Source organism: Filicampus tigris, chromosome 22 (assembly GCF_054856515.1).
Source record: "Filicampus tigris isolate MCC_2025a chromosome 22, RoL_Ftig_1.0, whole genome shotgun sequence".
NCBI lineage: Eukaryota > Metazoa > Chordata > Actinopteri > Syngnathiformes > Syngnathidae > Filicampus > Filicampus tigris.
The window spans coordinates 8,387,636-8,406,968 of NC_141238.1; the positions used below are offsets into that span (position 1 = coordinate 8,387,636).

The 19,333-nt window shown below is 44.1% G+C and overlaps 1 protein-coding gene across 4 annotated transcripts; it reads right to left on the reverse strand.

Annotated features, from left to right (window-relative positions):
* Positions 1-572: 572 nt before the first annotated feature.
* igf1 (insulin-like growth factor 1) lies at positions 573-19,170 on the reverse strand. Of its 4 annotated transcripts, XM_086022835.1 has the most exons (7): positions 19,047-19,170; positions 18,811-18,973; positions 15,159-15,219; positions 14,352-14,511; positions 4,527-4,780; positions 4,421-4,456; positions 573-3,271 (listed from the first exon to the last, which is right to left on the reverse strand). In XM_086022835.1, exons 3-7 carry the CDS (start codon positions 15,207-15,209, stop codon positions 3,212-3,214), a joined length of 561 nt encoding a protein of 186 aa, XP_085878961.1. In that variant the 5' UTR covers positions 15,210-15,219; positions 18,811-18,973; positions 19,047-19,170; the 3' UTR covers positions 573-3,211. The 4 variants fall into 4 exon arrangements, with proteins under 4 accessions (XP_085878961.1, XP_085878960.1, XP_085878962.1 ...); XM_086022834.1 differs by lacking the exon at positions 19,047-19,170 and having other exon boundaries at positions 18,811-19,035; XM_086022836.1 differs by lacking the exons at positions 15,159-15,219; positions 19,047-19,170 and having other exon boundaries at positions 18,811-19,035.
* Positions 19,171-19,333: the final 163 nt, after the last annotated feature.

The following is a 19,333-nucleotide window of genomic DNA, read 5'->3' on the forward strand; positions in this document are numbered from 1 at the left end:
CTCCCCTATTACTTTCCTTGTTTCTTCCTTGCTTCATAATTTCTCTTTTCTCCCTTTCGACTTCCTCCGTTCTATCGTCCTTATTTCTTTCCTTACTCGCCATCTTCCTTCTTTCTTTCTTTATACTATACTTCTTACCTTTCCTTTCATCCTTTTACTTTACTTCTCTACCTACCTTCCTGCTTCCTTTCCTTTCTAGTTCTTTCCTTCCTCCCTTGCTATCCTACTTTATTTACTTCTATCCTCCTTCTTTGTCCTGTGCTTCCTCCCTTCTTCCTTTCCTTCTCTCTCATTTGTGTCCACTCTTCTTCCTTTGTTCCTTCACTCTTCCCTGATTTATCCTTTCTTCCCTCCTTCCTACCCTTTTCCCCGCCTCATCCTCCAACCAAAGTTGCAGTAAATGCCCAACTAAGATAATTCCATTGCGATACATTATAGAGTATCTATGTATCACTGAGACCAAAATTAAATCAAATGGCTTATAGGAAAGAAGTAATTGCAATTTTTTTTTTTTTAATGTGTTGTGAAGCGGGGACGCGACACCAGCCAAAAAAGGCTCCACACACTCGCTGTGATGTTGACAAGTGGTTTATTCAGCAGGAATGGTGAACAAATTGTCACTTTTTTCTTTTTTACTACAGAAGGCAACCGAGTGCCGCGAGTATTACACAGCGTTGTCTTCGTTGTCGTCGTCGTCGTGCTTGAACAAGTAGCAATGACAGTTGTCAACATGAGGGGCCAATTTTGAGTCCAAAAAAAGTCTTTGGCTTGTACCGCGTTTTTGATCAAAAGTGCTTCAAACGCTCAAATGACAGTTATTTCATGCAGAGATCTGTTGACGTTTACATTTCAAACGCATTAGTGCGGACTTAAAGAGAGACTACATAACTGCGACGTTCATTCAACACACTTCCGTTGGTTGCTAGCATAGCTTAGCTACTACTAGCGCCCTTGTTCTCAAGATCACCAATTAACACATTAAAGATTTAGTAGATAAGTCATCTTTAATGACAGATGCTAATCTGGTTAACTATTTGCTTTGCGCTAAGCTAGGCTAACTGGGTTATCAATTTAGGCAAGGCACAAGTTTGCCTGTGCCAAGCTAGAGGCTGATCAGGTTAGCCATTTTGCGCTTTGCGTTTGCACATAGCTAAGCTCATTTTCAGTGTTGAACAACGTCCAAATGTTATGAAGTCTATTTTTAAACACGCAACTTCAATTAGGTTAAACCTTTGTAGCATAGCAGGCTATCTCATAGCGTTAGCGGGAGCCGTTTCACTTCACAGTACTTTTTGTGGAGCTATTTGTTGATTTTCTTTTTTTTTTTGGCATTCAGGGCTCTCGAGTGTGGTTGAAATAATTTAAAAACAGTAGAAAAAATAGCATTCCCGCCGCTATCTGCTCTTTTGAAGTCGCGTTCACAGATCTCGCCACAAAGCGCTCAAATAAACAAAGATTCCACGAGCGGCCACTAGGCTGTGCAAAAGGGAAGCCCCCCTTGCCCACCTGTCCGTCACAAAGTAGCACCATTATACAGTGGACACTTGTTTGTATAGGAAATAGTAATGCATAGATTATAACATACGTGTTTAGGATTATATGCAGGCGGAGCGATGACCATGAAAATGGGTTGGCATGTTTCTTCCGTGTGTGTGTGTGTGTGAGTGTGTGTGGGTGGGTGGGTGGGTGTGTGTGTGTGTGTGTTGGACCCAACACAAATCATTAATTCCTTGCAATTGGCCTTGAACGCTGCCTCGTTTTCGGTTCACTTTTCGAGCCCGACCGGACGGTTGACAAGAATCCAATTTGGCCGGCGTTTATTTTATGTGTGTGTGTGTGTGTGTTTGCCTTCTGCTTGCACCCGCCCAAATGCACTTTGAATCTGCAGGCGACCCATTTCTGACAAGCACTGTAAAAGGAGAATAATTCACTTTGGCTCCTGCATTACATAGTTTATTTATTTATTTATTTATTTTCAAAGAACAACAAGGGGGGGTGCGAGTGCAGTGTGGCTGTAAATTTTCTCTAATGCGGCGGTTCTTAAACTGAGGTGCCAAGACAAAATAATTTGCACTACACGATGTTGTATTTTACGAAAAAGTACAAATCTACAAACATCCACAACCAGTTACTCCTCCCTACCTGAGCTTTGGGCCAATTAAAAGCTTGATTGTGACGTTATCATCTCATAAATGTGACATCCATGCCCCAATTATTTTTTTTTTCCAGAAAAAAAAAGCCTTTCCCCCCCCCCATAAAGATAGTCCTGTTTTTAAGAAAATAAACATGTCCCTACCAAAATTTAAATGTAATATTTTGAGAATAACGTAGATTTTTAAATTTTTTACTTGTTAAAAAGGACTTTCTTCTATTGTTAAACTTTAATATTGTAACATTATCACTTACTCAAATATGCCATTCTTGTAAGACTGAATTTTTATCCTGAAAAAAAAAGGCATTTATCTATTCTTAATTGTTCTAATTTACTGATTTATTTTTGGAGTCTGGTTTTGAGACTCACAAAAATGTCATTGTATATTGTCCAAGCTTTATTTTCTTGAAAAAAGAAAAAAAAAATCTGACTTTTTACTTTTTACAAACTTATTATATATTATTATAATTACATCTTTATTTTTCCAAAGAAAAAATATGAGGTTGTTACTGGTACATTACGATTTTGTTTCTCAAAACCAGGCAACATTTCAATTCCAATGGCAGTTAAGGGTACAAATGGTAGTTTAGTAGCATTTTTTCCTGGACCCAAAAAGTTTGAGAACCGCTGCTCTACTTGTCAGGGTTTGGATCACAGATCACACATGAACGTCCTGACCCAAAAAAAAAAAAAGCTATTTGCGTTAAATATCCGACTATGAGCCACCTCGGTCTTTAGGGTTTTGTTCAAAGAGGAAAAAAAAAAAATTCTGCAATGTATGATGGGTAAATGGTCGGAAGATGTGAAATGGTTCTTGTCCGCTTATTGACTTGTCTGGTAGCAGCTAAACTAGCGTCTGTTACGTCGCTTTGAAAAAGAATTGATCCCGATTTAGAACGGTGCAGTGTAGAAAACAATGACAACGTCCATGGTGGCCCCGCCTCTCTCCGTCCTTTCGTCACGTTACCGTCGTGGTTTACGGGCAACCGTTTTGGGGTGGTAGCAGCGGGGTCGGGGGGGGGGTTGGGGTCAGGTAAGGCCACCGCCTTCTCCCCTCGCCTACATTCGGTAGTTTCGGCCTGGGGTGTTACCTCGACTTGAGTTTTTGGGATGCACTTCCTGCGGGGGAGAGAGAAGTACACTTAGCAAAAATCGGCGCTCTGCAAGGGAACACCTGGAAATGGCCAAAACCAACCTAAAATGGCTTCCTCAAACCAACCATGGAAGACTTCCTGTGTTTTTTTCTGGTAAGACTTTTTTGTGGGTCAACTAATGATAGACATGCCTGTCGATTTCGATGTTGCTAAGTGACGCTAGTTTCTGGGGTTGGACTTGGGGGGGGGGGGAGGAAATATCCAGAGGTCCCTGAAATGAACCCGAAAAGGGCTGCTTCAAAGCGAAATGGCACACTTCCTGTGGGCACAGCTTCTTGAAACTTTTTGTTTTTTGGGGGTTTTCTAATAATACACATCGACCAAATTTCATGCTGCTAAATAAAATCAGCGCCTTTCAAGGGCTGAATTAAAAAAAAAAAAATCCATGGGACAAAAATCCCTAACAAATTTTTGCGTCTTTTTGGGTATGGCTTCTTGAAAATTTTTTATAGGTCTCCACATTATGGACAAAGCTGCCAAATTCAAGTGAAGCTGGTTTCAGGGGCTGAATTTGATTTTTTTTTTGTTTACACAAAAAAATCCAATGGGGTACCACCCCCTCTTTACTAGTGTAAATATAAGGTGGTGCGGTTAATGTTCTAAGCTACCTCCAGGGGGCGATCAGGCCCGTTTTCGTCCGACTCAAGGCCGTTTAATGGCACTTATGTGAAGGCTCCCTGATGTGCCGTAACATCGATTCGAATTTTGAAGATGAAACATACACGGCGTGTCTTTAAATCTTATTTAATATTCGAAGAGATATGCTAGCGTGCTTTGAGGCTTTTCTCCCTGGCATTTCTCCATCGGATCTGCAAAAACGTGGATTGCCGCCCCGGCCGTAGCATGCCGTGCCAGCGCCTTCCCTCCGAACGCTCAAGACGAGTGCGATACCCTGGCATGCATCAGGCGAGCGCGTAATGCACAGTGGCAGAGAGGAGCGGGAGTGCCACTCGGTCTACCACGAAAACCACTTAGTTCCTTCGCTCGCTAATGCTTTTTTTTCTTTTTTTTTTTTTTTCCTAAACAAGGAGAAGAAGAAGCGAGCACACGCGGCACATTTGGTCTGAAGAAACGCGTGAGCATCAAAAGACAAAAGAAGAGTTGAAGAGCGTACCTTAAAGGCTGAGTGACTGTGTCCGGGTAAAGGTCTCTGCGGGGAAAAGGGGAGGGGCTTAATACACGGGTACGTCGCCAAATCAGAATGCGCTTCCTCCACTCACCTTCTTGTTTTTTGTCTTGTCCGTCTGCGCGGCCGCCCGTCGGTCCGAGCCCTTGTCGGCCTTGTGGCCCCCGCCGACCTTGGCGGCCCGCGGCGCGTCCGTGTGGCGCTGAGCGCGCACCGAGCGGGCGGCCTTGCTGGTCTTGGCGGGAGCGCAGTACATCTCCAGCCGCCGCAGCTCGCAGCTCTGGAAGCAGCACTCGTCCACGATGCCCCGCGACCGCCGGGCGTTGGGGCCGTAGCCGGTCGGCTTACCTGCGGACACGAAAACAAACCAGATCTTTTACAAAATTCCACTTTTTCGCATTTAAGTCATTCACTGCCATTGACGAATTGACTCGTCTTTTCACAGTCAAGCCATTCAATCCCAGGAACTTTTTTTTTTTTAAATGTTAGGGTAAAAGAGGGTCTGAAAATGTCTGGCAGTGAATGAGAGCAGTTTAAGCACACTTGGCCCTGATGCTACATACCATATAGACATTATGTTATTTGCACCTCGAACCAACCTTATTTACATGATATTTATTGCTCTGTACACCATAATTTACATCATACTTAATCGTCTGTGTCAGTGTAATATACGTTTGTTGCGTATTTAATGGTCTGTGCGCCCCGAACGTAATAATCCTATTTAATGACAATTCCACACTTGCTGCTTCCGTGACAAAGTGTAAACAGTGTTGTCCAGCCACGCGGGTAATGCGCTCCACATACGAGGCGCGCTGACTGGAACAATGGCAACCACGCTCGTTTGCTCCAGTCGAAGATTTACGGTGGCTCACGTTGCACACTGCCGAATGTTTATGGCAGCCGTTACGCCCCCCCCCCCCCCCCCCCCCCCCCCCCCCCTGCCCAAGTCATCCAAATCACCCCCCCAAAAACATTCAAAGTGCAGTCACCCAAATGTCAAGCCTCCAGCAAGGCAAAACCACACATAAGAGTAAGGTGGATTTTTTTTTCCCCACTTGTTCAGTACTTCAACTTTTTTTTTTCACACACGTAATTTTACAGTGAATATAGAGGGCCATGCATGAATGAGTAGCGAAAACGTGCTCAACTCACTTTGGCACCAGGATGCCACAGGATGGTCATTTTTTATATTTACTTAAGTAATGGACTAGAATCGGTACATCTATATTTAATAGAGTTTTTTTTTTTTAATTTTTAAATAATACTACTTACAGGAAGTCAACCCAAACATATTTTTTGCAAGAATATGTTCTATGCAAGCCCACTTGTTGAAACAGGGCATTCTGATAAATACTGCATTTGTGGAATAAGTGTTAACCCACTCGTTTTTAGCCATCTCTGGGGGCGGCCATTTTGTCACTTCTGTCGACTGAAAATGACATCACAACCAATCACGGCTGACCTGTTTTCGTGAGCAGTTGTGATGTCATTTTCAGTCGACAGATGTAACAAAATGGCCGCCCCCTGAGATGGCTTAAAAGGGGTGGATTTTGCTGCTAAACTCATATTCCATAAACGCAATATTAATCCGAATTCAACTAGTGGGCTTGCTGGGAATATGTTCTTGAAAAAAAAATGTTTAATTTCCTTTTTAAGTACAGCGCGCGAGTACTTTTGCCACCCCTGAACAAAATGGCGGTTCAGTATACATTTGTCCACATGTGGTACGGCTTTGGAACGGGCCCCCCCCCTTTCGCAATCCCCCCGCTGGCTTTAAGCAATGCAGGCCCTGATGGGCTTTTCCTCGTTACCAAATGAAATAATCATAATTTAATATGGCATTTACAAGGAGGAAATGCCTTTCCCCTCTCACAGTTAATAGCTTTTGGCTCTCCGGCTCACCAGCGCTGACAAAGTCCATTAGGTTCTGCCGGCCGACCCAACGCGCTGTGGTTCTTGTTGTTCTGGAGGCTTTCATTCAAAGAAACGCAAGCGACAGTTCGAACGAGGGGGGGTGTGAACGAGTCGCCAGGGTTTTGGGAGCTAAAAATATGATGAGCGGCTGCATTATTTAGGGAAGCGGCAGATTCACTCATGGGGATTCCGTCAAACTGGCTCCCCGTCCCTGCAGTGACGCAATACCTTCGGAGCACTGCTTTGCTAACTTTTTGGGTCCAGAGCATTTTTTTTTCCAGGGACCCCTGATAACAGCAATTAACAGAATAAAAAAAGACTATTATTTTGAGAGAAAAGTTGAAATGTCACAATAATAAATTTGTATTTTATTATAAAGTCATATTTTTCATCGCAATCCCTACAAGAACAAGAATTTTTTTTTTCTACAGGATTACCCCATCGATTGATCGGCTAAAAATAAATTTTACAATATTAAACAATAACATGCATGTGAGGTGCAGGTATTATTTTTGTTTGTTTATTTGGGGTCGCCATTTTCACGTTCTACTGTCATTTTGAGTGTTTATGGCTTTAAAATGTGTGCCGTGGCCTGGTGAGTGACGTGGGCGCCGGAGAAAGAAAGTAATATTCTAACGAGTGAACTGTATTTTATTCTTGTCATATTATGATTTTTATTCCAGAATAACCACCTTTATTCTCGGATGAAAATAAAACTGCCCGCTCCAAAAAGCTTTTTTAGCATTAATTCTCGAAAAAAAAAGGACTTCATTTTTGTTCCTTGCATGAGTCTTGCATGTCCGTGTGTGTATGACCTCACCTAAAGCGAGAAGCAGAATAATTAAATAACATTAGCAAGTTACTTTTCGGACCCCCAAGTTGGGTCTTGTGAACCCCATTTTGAGAAGTGTTACGTCGCCACCTGATGCGCATAAACTGCCAATGAGAGATTATATAACGCGTGTCCAATGCCAAACAGCCATCCAGGCCTCATTACTTGCACCGCTCTCCCAACAAAAAGCCTTGCAAATTAACATCCGCTGTTATCCCCCAAAATAGCTGGCAAACCCGCCGGCTGAGCAGCTGGACGAGTTGGGTGGTGGGGGGTGGAAGAAATAAATCAGCTGGCATCGCTTGGAAGATCAGATAATCAGCGCCGGCAGGTCAAAAAAAAAAAAAAAAAAAAAACATGCACATGATAATAATCAGGTCTTAAAGCTTTATACGCTTTTAAAACCCATTGGCTTCCACGGATAACGCCTGTAATCCGGCGCAAACAAAAAACCTTTTTTTTTTTTTTCCAGTCTCCCCACGCGGCGAACAAACCAGCTTTTTCGGCCGTTCTATCAGTCGAGGCAGAAGGCCGCCCCGACGACGCACGCGCTTGTTGTTTTTTCCACCGCGGCGTCGACGTCTCGAGATCCCGATTGACACTTTTTTCCCCCCTTCAAGATCCGCCGGCTCCCCGACTTTTTCCTACACGTGATTTACTCTCCGAGTCCGTCTGTCAGCAAGGCCCGGGCCGGGCCCACCTGGAAGCAAACGGTAGCGGCAGAGTCTTCCTCCGTCTTCATTTTTCTGAGCAGCGGCCCTGCAGGGAAGCATCAACGGGTTGGATTCTCCGTCCGCCATCATTCCAGAAGGGCACACCGAGCTTCTTGACTTTTACAGTCTGGTCACGCTGTTCCTCAAAACCCGACCGTTTTTGGGAGCCGGCCGACGTCGGCGACGCTTTACGGCCGAGCGGGAGCGCGAGGAGCTGCTGGTGTTGGACCGGCCGTCGTCGTCGTAAAGACTGCGTTTCATGCGTCAGATCCAGTCATCTTTTGGACATTTCGTCCTCGGTGTAAAAACTTAAAGAGGCCCTGGTTGATTGGGAAAACGTGAGCTCCCTCCAAGGCCAGCTTGTACCAATACATCAAGGATGGCGCTTCCAAAAGAAACACACTGATCGGATTAACTGGCCATTTGTTGCTTTTACGACCCATTTTAGCTGTGTTAATGCAAATGTAATAAAATTTAGCAATAGAGTGGATTTTTGTCTGAGTTTGTCATTTCCAACTTCAGCTCTCGAAATATATCAACACCAAATTGGACCTTTTACCTCTTAACTGGAGGATTAAAAGGATTCAAATGAATTGATACAAGGGATGAATGATTCACTCAAGGCCCGATTCGATTTTCAGTTCCCGATTTTTCGATTCGATTCGATTTTTTAGAAATTGCTAGCATGCTTGTCTTTGTGCGCTAGTGTGGTTCTGCAGCCATCCACAAACGCAATACGTAATGATGTCTGGCGCAAAAGCATCATTTGATCGACACATTCAAAATGTGCTATGCATCTGGAATGAAAAACTGTTTCAACACATCATTTTCTAGATGAATGAAATCGATTTTAAATCGATTTTCGATTCATCGTTACATCCCTAATTAATACTAATGACAAAAACCGATGTTAACTCATTCACTGCCATTGACGGATTTATTCGTCTTTTCACAGTCCAGCTATTCAATCCCAGAAATTTATTTGTATTTAAAAAAAAAAAAATTCAAACGTTAGGGGAAAAGAGGGTCTGAAAATGTCTGGCAGTGAATGAGTTAAAAACCTTCCGCAGCAAAAGGAGCAAAATATATTGAAGAATAAATAAATAAATATTTAAATAAAATATTTAAATCAAACTAGACCAGTTCAACAGAATAAGCAAACAGGACTCCATTTTCGAAATCCTCATTTCTTTGCACAGAAGCTCCACATGTGTGACGGCATCAAACTAATGAGGTCTCGCCGATGTTTTCGTCCTCGGAGGACCCCCCGTCGGTGCTTTTCACGAGGGGCTTTAGCTCAGGTCTTTGAGATGCTGACGACACAGGAGGTCTTTCTTTGCACTTCGCCGTGCATTCAGGTTTGCCGCGGGGAGGGATGGGGAGTCTGATCATCCTGTAATCCCCCATAATCCCCTGCTGCTGAGGGCCAAGGCCTCGCCGTTTGCGTGCATGCATGTGACGTGCTGTTTACACATTCCCCATCGGTAGCTTCCCCGCGTCAAATCGAGCGAAGGCCGCGGCCGCCGGGACCAATTTCCTGCGTCCCTCCCACCTGTGCGGACAGCCTCTACGCCCCCAAAAAATACTGCGCCAAACAATTAGCTATCGGCTAAATCAAAGGGATTTTATCCATCTGGTCATTAATTTCCTTTTCAAGGGGATGGTTCGTTCTTTAAAAAAAAAAAAAAAAAATCAAGATAACGATTCTCATGCTCACTCGAGAGCAAATATTTCAGTTTGAACTCAAAGCGGCCCAACACTACAGGAAGCCAGAAAAACCTCCTGTAACAGGCTCGGATTCACAGAAACCGGTGCAGAGGCAGAAGCACTGCAAAGACCGACGTGGGATTTCTAGGTCAGAGCAATAATTGGAAAAAGTGACTACCGATGTGGATTCTTGCGCTACCGCAGTTTGTTTCCACCCAGCTAAGTATTTAGTAATCCTGTCAGGGCAGAAAGTGTGTAGTCCTGAAGCGTAAGTGACATGCGTAAGGTGGATTGACGCTGTCCGCGAGGCCGGCGGTGGTTGCGACCGCGCATACAATGTCAGCGGGCCAACACAAGCAGACGGGATGAGAACGGGGGACGGGGGGGGGGGGGGATTGTCCTGAACTGGACGGCGCCCAAATGGATTCTCCAGATCGAGACGGTCGCCGGTGACAAGCAAGGAACCGGCAGGAGGAGCTCATTTTCCGAACGTTGGTCGAACGCCGCGATTTTTCAACACGGGCTCCAGAACGTGGCGGCGATACATGGCGGCCGTTGCCGCGCTCCGACGTAAGGCAACGCAGGAAAGACAAACAAGTCGCGCACCGCAAAACGGTCTGTTCTTGTTTAAGGAGTGTATCCTGCGAGATCACTCAACGGCTTGGCCGCCGTTCAAGGCTTCCACATGAATACGACACTTTGTGCTCGCCTTCGGGGAGAAGCGGTCGTAGTAAAAGCGGCGCTATCGGGAGCCAAGGTTTCATCGAGTTCGCACATCAACTCGGCCGTCGCTCGTCACGCTTTAGCGACGCGCTGACGCAACGGCCGCTCGGAACAGCCGACGGCTCATCTTGGCCTTGCCATCCGTCCGATTAGTTTCTATACCTCCGATTCCCTGCGGGGCTGCGGACGTGCTAAACACCCCGACACTGATCAACTGTCAATCACTGGCAAAGAAATGCTAATGAGTCTTCTGTCAAGGTAATAAAGTGGTTAGCTTGACTTTTGAGTGCTGCGACTCTCAACTTTCAAGTTGCCAGCTGTTGCTTGATCGAATTTTTTTTTGCTTTACGTTGCGAGCATCTGAGCGGGTCTGAAGGACAAGAACATGGTGCGTTGGACAAGACGAGTAGCGCACCAGCAGGAATCCAAAGAAAAAAAAAAAAAATCCCAAGTGTTACTGGCAGAAAGCTGGCACTGTCACCGGCACTTGAGCGCTGGCGGGCGCAGCCAGCAAAAGTTTTGGACGGGCAGGGCTCGCTGCCGTTCAGAAGCTTGGTGCCCCTCCAGCAGCAGAGCCTCTGCGGCCAGATCCAAAGTGCCTGGCAGCCGTGCGCTGGGAAGGATGGATGGCGCCAAGCGAGGAGCAAGGTGCACTCTGACGCCATTCGGCTGCTGGTTTTAGACCACTCCGCAGTTACAGTGTTTCGGTCGCCGACTCCAAGCTCTCTGTTGGAATCGCTCCTTAGGTGGCGCGGTCGTTGACGTTTGCGATGGTAGCGAAAGATTTGAAGGCTTGCCAAGGACCAGGAAGGATGCCGTTCGTAACCAGTTGCTCGAAAGGTTCCGTTACCTCCGGTACCCAAAATGAGCGCTGACGGCAGGGGTCCATTTTAGGACACCCAGCAGTTGTGCTAACGTCCGAAGCTCACACGCAAAAGTGTTGCGTCAGCTAAATCTACGCATGCACAGACGTCCGGATTCGTCTGAGGAGAGGGTGACGTGCAAAAAAAAAAAAAAACGGAGAAAAGTGGGCAGCCGCCTTCCTCCGAAAAGCCTGCAGTTACGCATTAGCGGTCTGAGGCGGCGAGGCATGTGGTCTTGATGAAGTGAGCAGGCGGCGGCGTGAGAGGAGCCCACTGACAAGTCAATCAAGCGGCGATGGCGGCGAGTCAAGCGCAGCCTTGTGCAGACAAGTGCAGTTTCCACCGGCGCGGGCGGCGGAATCTCCGAAAGAAGCCGCGCGCCGGGGTTTAACGCGATGCTACGACAAACAAAGACTGACTGACAATTCGCGCTTGTCAAGCAAAGCTGGTCAAAGTACTTTCACTCCGTACTCAAGTAGAAGTACAGATACATTAAAAAAAGACACAGGTTAACCTCCATAGTTGCTAGTAGTTGTTTCAGTACTACCTCGCATCGGCTTGAATTGTACGCTATCAAAACAACATGCTAGCAAAGCTTTGTTTCAACTAGCTAACAACTAGCTAACAATTTGCTTAACTGAAAAAATACACCTTCCTTGCCAGAGTTTTAGAAGGCTAGAAGCTGATGTTTTTTTGTTGTGTTTTTTATTGTGCTGGCTCACACCAAACAATTCTCTTAAATAAGGCCATGGGTGGACAATATCTTGTTTTAGAAGTACAGTTACGTAAAAAAAAGACACTGGTTAAGTTACATAATTTCTAGTAGTTGTTTCAGAACTACCTAGCATTGGCTCAAATTGTATGCTATCAAAACAACATGTTAGCAAAGCTTTGGTTAGATTAGCTGACAACTGGCTAACAATTAGCTTAACTTCCTTGCCAGAGTTTTAGAAGGCTAGAAGCTGCAGTTTTTTTTTATTTTTTATTAGGCTGGCTCATATCAAGCAATTCTCTTAAATAAGGCCATGAATGGACAATTTTTTGCTTTAGGAGCACAGATAATTGTAAATATAGGAAGAATTCTCCCAATAGTGATACAAGGATGGAATTTGGTGCCTAAGTTTGACTCTCAGTCTTTGCACATATACCGCTGGTCACACAAAATCTATTTCAGTTTGAAAATGTCAATTTTGGTAAATAAACGTGTAGAAGTCGAATATAAACATGACATTTTATTGCCAAAAGCCTGTCTTTAGCTATTACAGTTGTTCAGCTACAGCATGATGAGAAAAATGTGCTTCTTAGCCATGATTTGAAAAATACACATTTTCTGCTTCACAGAGATATTGTAACTCGATAGAAAGAGTACAGGAGCAAAGTATTTATACTTGATTACTTTCCGCCACAGTACAAAAGATAATCACAAAGTCAGAAAGGGAGACGCGACGTACAATTCAGAGCACAGTCTCTCATCATCTAATCCTTCATAATTCAGGCTAAAGTGACCAATTAGTGGAAAAAGAATACAAGTACAAAAGCACTTGAGATGCTCCGATTCCCCGCATGGATCGCTCCCATAAAATGTCTTTCTGGAATTGGCAGCTGCCAAACGTTGTGTGGAAAAATCTCTCACAGCTTTGGGACGGGACCAAAGCCTCACTAATGGATGTCAAAGCGCCACGCCGGTCCATCGATTATAAGCGAGATGGGGTTGCGAGGGATTTTTTTTTTTTTTTTTTGGGACACATTCGGGTTGAGAAACAACGACGGCGATGTCATGTTTCACTGTAGGGAAGGAAGCAGCCGTAATGGAACAAGCTGAGATTTAACTCCTGCTTTTCTTTGGGTACTTTTCCCCTTCTCGGGTGGAAAACATTAAGTTTCTAACCCCCACCCCACAACTCCACTTAAAGACTTTCCCTGATGGCCAAAGCTGCCACTTGACACCCGCCATCATCTTTCTCTGCTTGTTTTAAGCCTTACTTGTGGTTTCAAGCGCTGTTGCGAGAAGGTTCCAGAGTCATGCGTGCCGGTGGCATGTCTCTCTGGCTTCCGTTAGCCTACTTAGCATCGCTGGAGCTAAAGGCAGATTCGAGTGGATGCCAGCTAATTTCAGCTGATGTTTTCATAAAATCACAATTTTTTTAAAAATGTTTAAATGAAAAGGTGTTTTTAAAAATTCAGCTGGTGTTTTCACAAAAATATATACATATATTTTTAAAGAGATTTAAGGGGGTTTGAGTTTAACTTTTTTGACGCTGTACAAGAATAAAGTGTAATTGTACATCCACTACAGTAGGTGGCATTGACGCTCATTTGTTATTGTAATTGTTTTTTAAATTTCAGGCAAATTGAAGCACTTTTCTGTGACAGACTAAAAAAATTGTACATAAAGTTCCTTGTTGTAAGTTCACCGATATTTCCTTCTTTTTTTAAATTTCCTCTTAATATTAATAAGGATACAATGTTATGCAGAGGGTGCAAAATATATAAATACTTTTTTAAAAAGGGAATTTGGACATCACTTTTTGTCATTTTCATTATAACTGTGGTAGAGGAGTAAAAAGATCTGTGAAAAAACATCTCTGCACCTCTAATTTGATTTCTTTGCTGAAACTATTGCGGAATATTCATTACAGTTAGCAGTAAAACATCAAATGAAGGAATAGAATAAGCCTGTTTGTGATTTTTAATAGTTTGTGCAATCCAAAAACTTCAAACAGAAAACGTGTTATCAACTGCTTTACGAATAAACCTTGCGACCAACATGGCCGCCATGGCTAATGTCGGCTTGTTTACATCTTAGGCGTAGCTTTGGTCAGAGACTCAGCGGGGAGGCTTCATTCCAATATTGCGAGCTGTTTTAAAACGGAAAACATTTGACCCGAGCTTTTAAATGGCCCAACTACATTCGTCGATATTAAAAAAAAAATAAAAATTTTAAATAGGGCAATTTATTGCAATTGTCCGAACGATAGCGTGAAGGAGCTCTGAGAATCTCCATTGCAGGTGTGAGAAAACGGGACGGGATGAGCATCTTCCGGAAAGGATGTGAATGTCAACGCGGCTGCTTTTTTATTGATGAGCTCAGTCAGCCCTCGCAGAGAGTCTTCATGAATAAAAAATAAGAACGGAGCGCGCATGCGGGCCGCGGGTGCACTTACTGAAATAAAAGCCCCTCTCGCCGCACACAAACTGCAGCGTGTCGACCAGCTCCGCCCCGCACAGCGTCTCTGGCCTCGCCCCTGAAGCCGCCGGAGTCAGGCTGAGGACGCACAGCAGTAGTGAGAGGGTGTGGCTACGGGACATCCAGCACATCGCACTCTGCCAGGGAGCGAGAGAGCGAGAGAGCGAGAGAAAGAGAGAGAGAGAGAGTGAGAGAGGCGGCGAGAGCATCACCGCCGACAACACACACACACACACACACACGTTCCCACAATCGAGTTTCACACTTTCGTTTGGATTCCGCAGTCCGTGTGCAAAAAGCATTCAAATGACTTCAAATAGTGAGTCTAAGAAATAAATGAAATGAAGTGACATTTTAACAACGCTGCTTTTAAAAAAAAAAAAAAAAAAAAAAAAAAAAAAAAAAAAAAAAGGGCTTGACTGTGTCCCCAAAAATGTTTCATCGTGCGTAATTACGCACAAAAAAAAACGTAATTGCGAGCACTGAACAGCTGCGCATATCCGCGAGGACGACAAACCGCCGGTACAATAAAACATCCTATTGCACGAAGTCACATTCACGAAAAAAAAAAATAGTGCGGAATAATCACGTCAATAGAGGGACAAAACACAAAAAAACAATAAAGCGATGCAATTGTGCGAGAGAAAAAAAAAAAGACGTAAATGCACACGAATGTTGCATGCAAGTGGGAATAAACTTACGCATGCACATGTCATGTGTTGAAAATAAAAGCACATGATGATAATAATATGAAAAGTGTGCGAGTGGAGCAGGTACGAGTTACCTTGAGGACGTCCCATAAATGCCACCGGAGGGAGGAAAGAGCGCAGGACATCCCCGTGGGTCTCCACAACCACACACACACGCGCGCACACACCAAAAAAAAAAAAAAAAAAAAAAAAAAAAAAAAAGCCGGCGAGAAGTCAACTTGTTTCAAGTCATTAAAAAACAGAGAAAAGAAGGGGAAAAGAGAAGAAGAAGAAGAGGAGGAGGAAGGAAGGAAGAAGAACGAACGGGGCAGAAAAAGCGGACGAGATGCGCGCGCCGGGGGCCAATGTCACATCTCAACATTCCCACTTTTGTTCCATTGCGCACGCTCGTTTTGGAGAGAAGTGAGATTTAGCGAACAGGAGACGGATTTAGCGAGAAAATCCCTCACATTTATCTAACATTACACACACAGCAAAGACATGTGGAGCAGGAAACAGCTGGGCCAGCGTTCAGCCTCGCGCTCCTCCGAAGTTATTCATTAAGGATTTTTGGGCACGCGTTCAAATCACGTCATTCCCTTTTTTTTTCTCCCTCTCTCTCTCTCTTTTCTGTTTTTTTTTTTTTTTTTTTCTCCCAGCTTCTCAGAAGGGTCTCGAACCACCGTGCGAGAGTTTCTTAGTATAGTGCTTCACCACTTGACTTTTGATGATCGCAAACATGCGGTTGTTGCCGCGAAATTGAACGAGTGTCTCGGGTCAGTTTCACCTTGCGGGTTGACACATGTTGACACCGGGTGGTGGTGGTGGTGGTGGGGGGGGGGGGTGCAGGGGGCGCCACTGAGCGATGACAGCGCACGCAGGGCTTAAAGGGGAGGGCGCGCTGGCACGGCGAGAGCCAGTCACAAAGCGGGACAGCCGAGCGTGCGTCTCTCCCGGCATGCATCGGCCACGAGGGAAGCCAAAAGACACGCTAAGGTGGGGAAGTGGGTCAAAGCGCATGCGCAGGAGCACGATGACGAAGACGATGATGATGACGATGATGACACCGAAAGCTGCTTTGGGCTCACAGGATGACCCCGTTGGCGGCAAGTGGCGAGATGGCGTGTCGATGCTTTCGGACCTTTCGGACTCTGGATTATTTCTAGTGGATGTGATCATTTCTTTATTACAAGATGGCGGTCATCATCAATAACATGTTCATCAATTTACCACCCCCGGACATATATGTTTGTCCGGTATGCCTTTAAGTGGGTGAAATTGAAGCTTCGACAACTGTAATGACGAACGGACGCCAGTCGATGGCAGCGTCGCATCACTTGAGAGTTGACATTAGCACAGCTTTTGAGTAGAAGATCAAGATGAGGTTGTCAGTTAATACAATAAATTAAAACATAAAAAGAGGTAAGGTGGGGCGAGACTATTTAAAGGGTTAAAAACAAATAAATCAACTTAAATAAATGAAAAGTGTAACTCTAAATGCAGGAGTGTAAATGTGCTCCCTCCTACGAGCTCCAGTGAGGAGGCGAGGAGCAGCGTTTTGGAGACACTTGAGAGAGGACTGGCTAACTCCAAAATAACGTGCATTACAGTAATCCAGACGAGATGTACGACGGCATGGATTACTAAATACTGTTGTGAAAATTTTTCAGTGCACTACACCAGAACTTTTTTTGATATCCAGGCATTGATTTCTTCAAAACATTTAACAAGTGGCCTTAAGGAGAACATGTCCTTTTAGCTAAGCTAGACTGTCATCTGAATAGCGGGGAAAAGAAATACCATGTTTTCTCAAGATGGAACCAAGGGGCCGCAACTACAATGAAAACAGCAGAGGCCCCAAAATTGAACCCTGTGGAATACCAGAAATGCCACTACGTTATTTTGCCTTCAAAAAGCCGTTTCACAGTCTTGTTTTTTGAGGTGTCAAAACAAATAGTGTCAAAGTCACTGTTCTGCGTTTCCACAAAAGATTAATTTTCTTCAATTTTAGGTCCGATATTTGTGTTTTTGATGAAACCAACCCATGTTCTACTGCAGATTACAAAAAACTAGAAACAAACCTTTTTGTGGTGGTAAAAGAAACATCTACGCAACACAATATTCCTTGTTGATGGATTAGTCAAAATGCTCTGAAATGGCAGACAATATTGAGAACTGCAGTAAACTGTTATTTTTTGTGTGTGTTGATTTCTGTGATGCAAAGTGCCGGTTATCATGTCCGTGCGCACAAGCAGGGTCACACGAGGATGCTTGATTAGGAAAGCCATTAATCCTCCGTTCTCCAGATTAAATGCGATGCTTCTGACTCTAAAATCTGGTCTCCCAAAAAAGGAAGAAATTCAAATACAGAAATGTTTGTGGCATTTTTAAATCCCTAAAATTGAGGAAAATGCACTAGTATTTATAATATGTTCTCCATTGTAGTTTATCCAGACGCAAGGATTTCAAAGTTGTAAACGTTCCGCTTGTCGGAACGTTCATATGGAAGAAATGAAGCCAAGCAGAGGGGTGCATGTTTTATCGTTTCCGCGGTAACGTGCAAGGGTCGCCGCGGTTTCCAGCACGCCTGCTGACAATCAAAAGCAATTTTTCAGTGCACTTGTCGAACGTTTGACATACTGCGTCATGTCAGATTCTGACACTTGGAAGTGGGGGGGGGGGGAAATCGGTGTATTTTTTATGATTTCACCGCAGAACCTTCTGTCGAAAATCTTGTAAATGTCGCTTTTTGGCCAGCTACTGCTATTGCAAAATTGCATGTAAATAAAGGCTAGTTTGTCAAATATTCCTGTGGTAACTTCATTTAAATGACAAAATGAAACCAGCGCATGCATGGGGCCATAAATCAAACACCCACAGTTAAATATAGTCATTTTCTTCAACTTTCATGGGAATATTCTTGCAATGACTTCATTCATTAATGACACTAGTGAAACATGTCATTTCAATGACGGGGCCATAAATCTCACCGGCGTGCTTCAAATCCACATCACATGATGGCGCCAGCAAACTTAACAACATCGGGCCACCAACATTGGTTTCCTTGCAAGGAAGGACAATATCAGTTGGTGGCACTAATGTGCCATTAAGATGATTTGACAATCGGCGATAGAACAAGGAAGAACAATAAATTAGGTACAGTCGTGTCTTGTGCTCACGTTTTCAGTTTTTGTGGGGACCAAATTGCTTTTTATTATTATTTGTGTGCTTTTATACAGTAAGGTACTGTTGAGTGCTATTTTTCTTACAAAAAAATGTTAACGATTAATGTTGGTGTTTTGGGGGAACAATCTGAATGACACCAGTGGAAAAAAGTAAAAAGGGTGGGGCCACAAATCAAGAATAAAAGTCTGCTCTAAAAATCAAAGGCTAACAGTGGGCTTTAGTGTTGTATGATGTAATTAATGGTAATTGATTACCACTACATCCAGTGAATAAAACATTTTGGTGCGCTCATTTAGGTTAACTTTTATGCAAATATTCATGGACAATAAATCAATATTAGATAAAAAGGGCTAGACGTACAAGCGCTATAGTTGTGTGTACATTACCAGCACACCCTCTCATATGCCATGCAGTCATTTCCTTCGCAAATACGAAAATAAGCACTGTTTGGAGTCTGGCGTGCGACCGTTTTGTGCGCTTCAAAAGGCTATGCGAAACAATATAATATTTATAGGTACACACACATACATGAGGCCCATATGTGTGCGTGTGTTGTGATACCTCACAGTGTGCAGGGAAGCCGCACGCTGAAGCAATTACAGGCCGGCATAAATCAGCCGAGCTCCGGTTTGGACGGGGAGAGGCTCCGCGGAGTCATTCTCGCTTCCGCTGATGACGCATCGGAAGCCGGCTATTGAATAAGTGACATCGCGGCCAAGCGGAGCTGGAAGACACCAAGAAAGATTCAGGACAAAAGGACAAGCTGAGCATCGTTATCAGGAAGGGTTATCTTGTACCGTTGCAGGACTCCAATAGGGGGCGAAAAGGCCGGATGGTCCGCTGCCTGGTGTTGATTTCCGCTACTGTGCTGACACCTACTGGTAAAAACAGGTAATGACATGTAAAAAAAACAAAAAAAACATGGCGCCACGTTCGACATTTTTAAAATGGAATTAGAGTTTAAATTACTTTAGGATGGATTCCTTACTTAGAAAGTTGAATTGAACAATTACGTACTTATATGGAATTCTCATCAACCAGGGATGTACCATTACGTTTTTAGATTAAAAGTACACTTTTCACG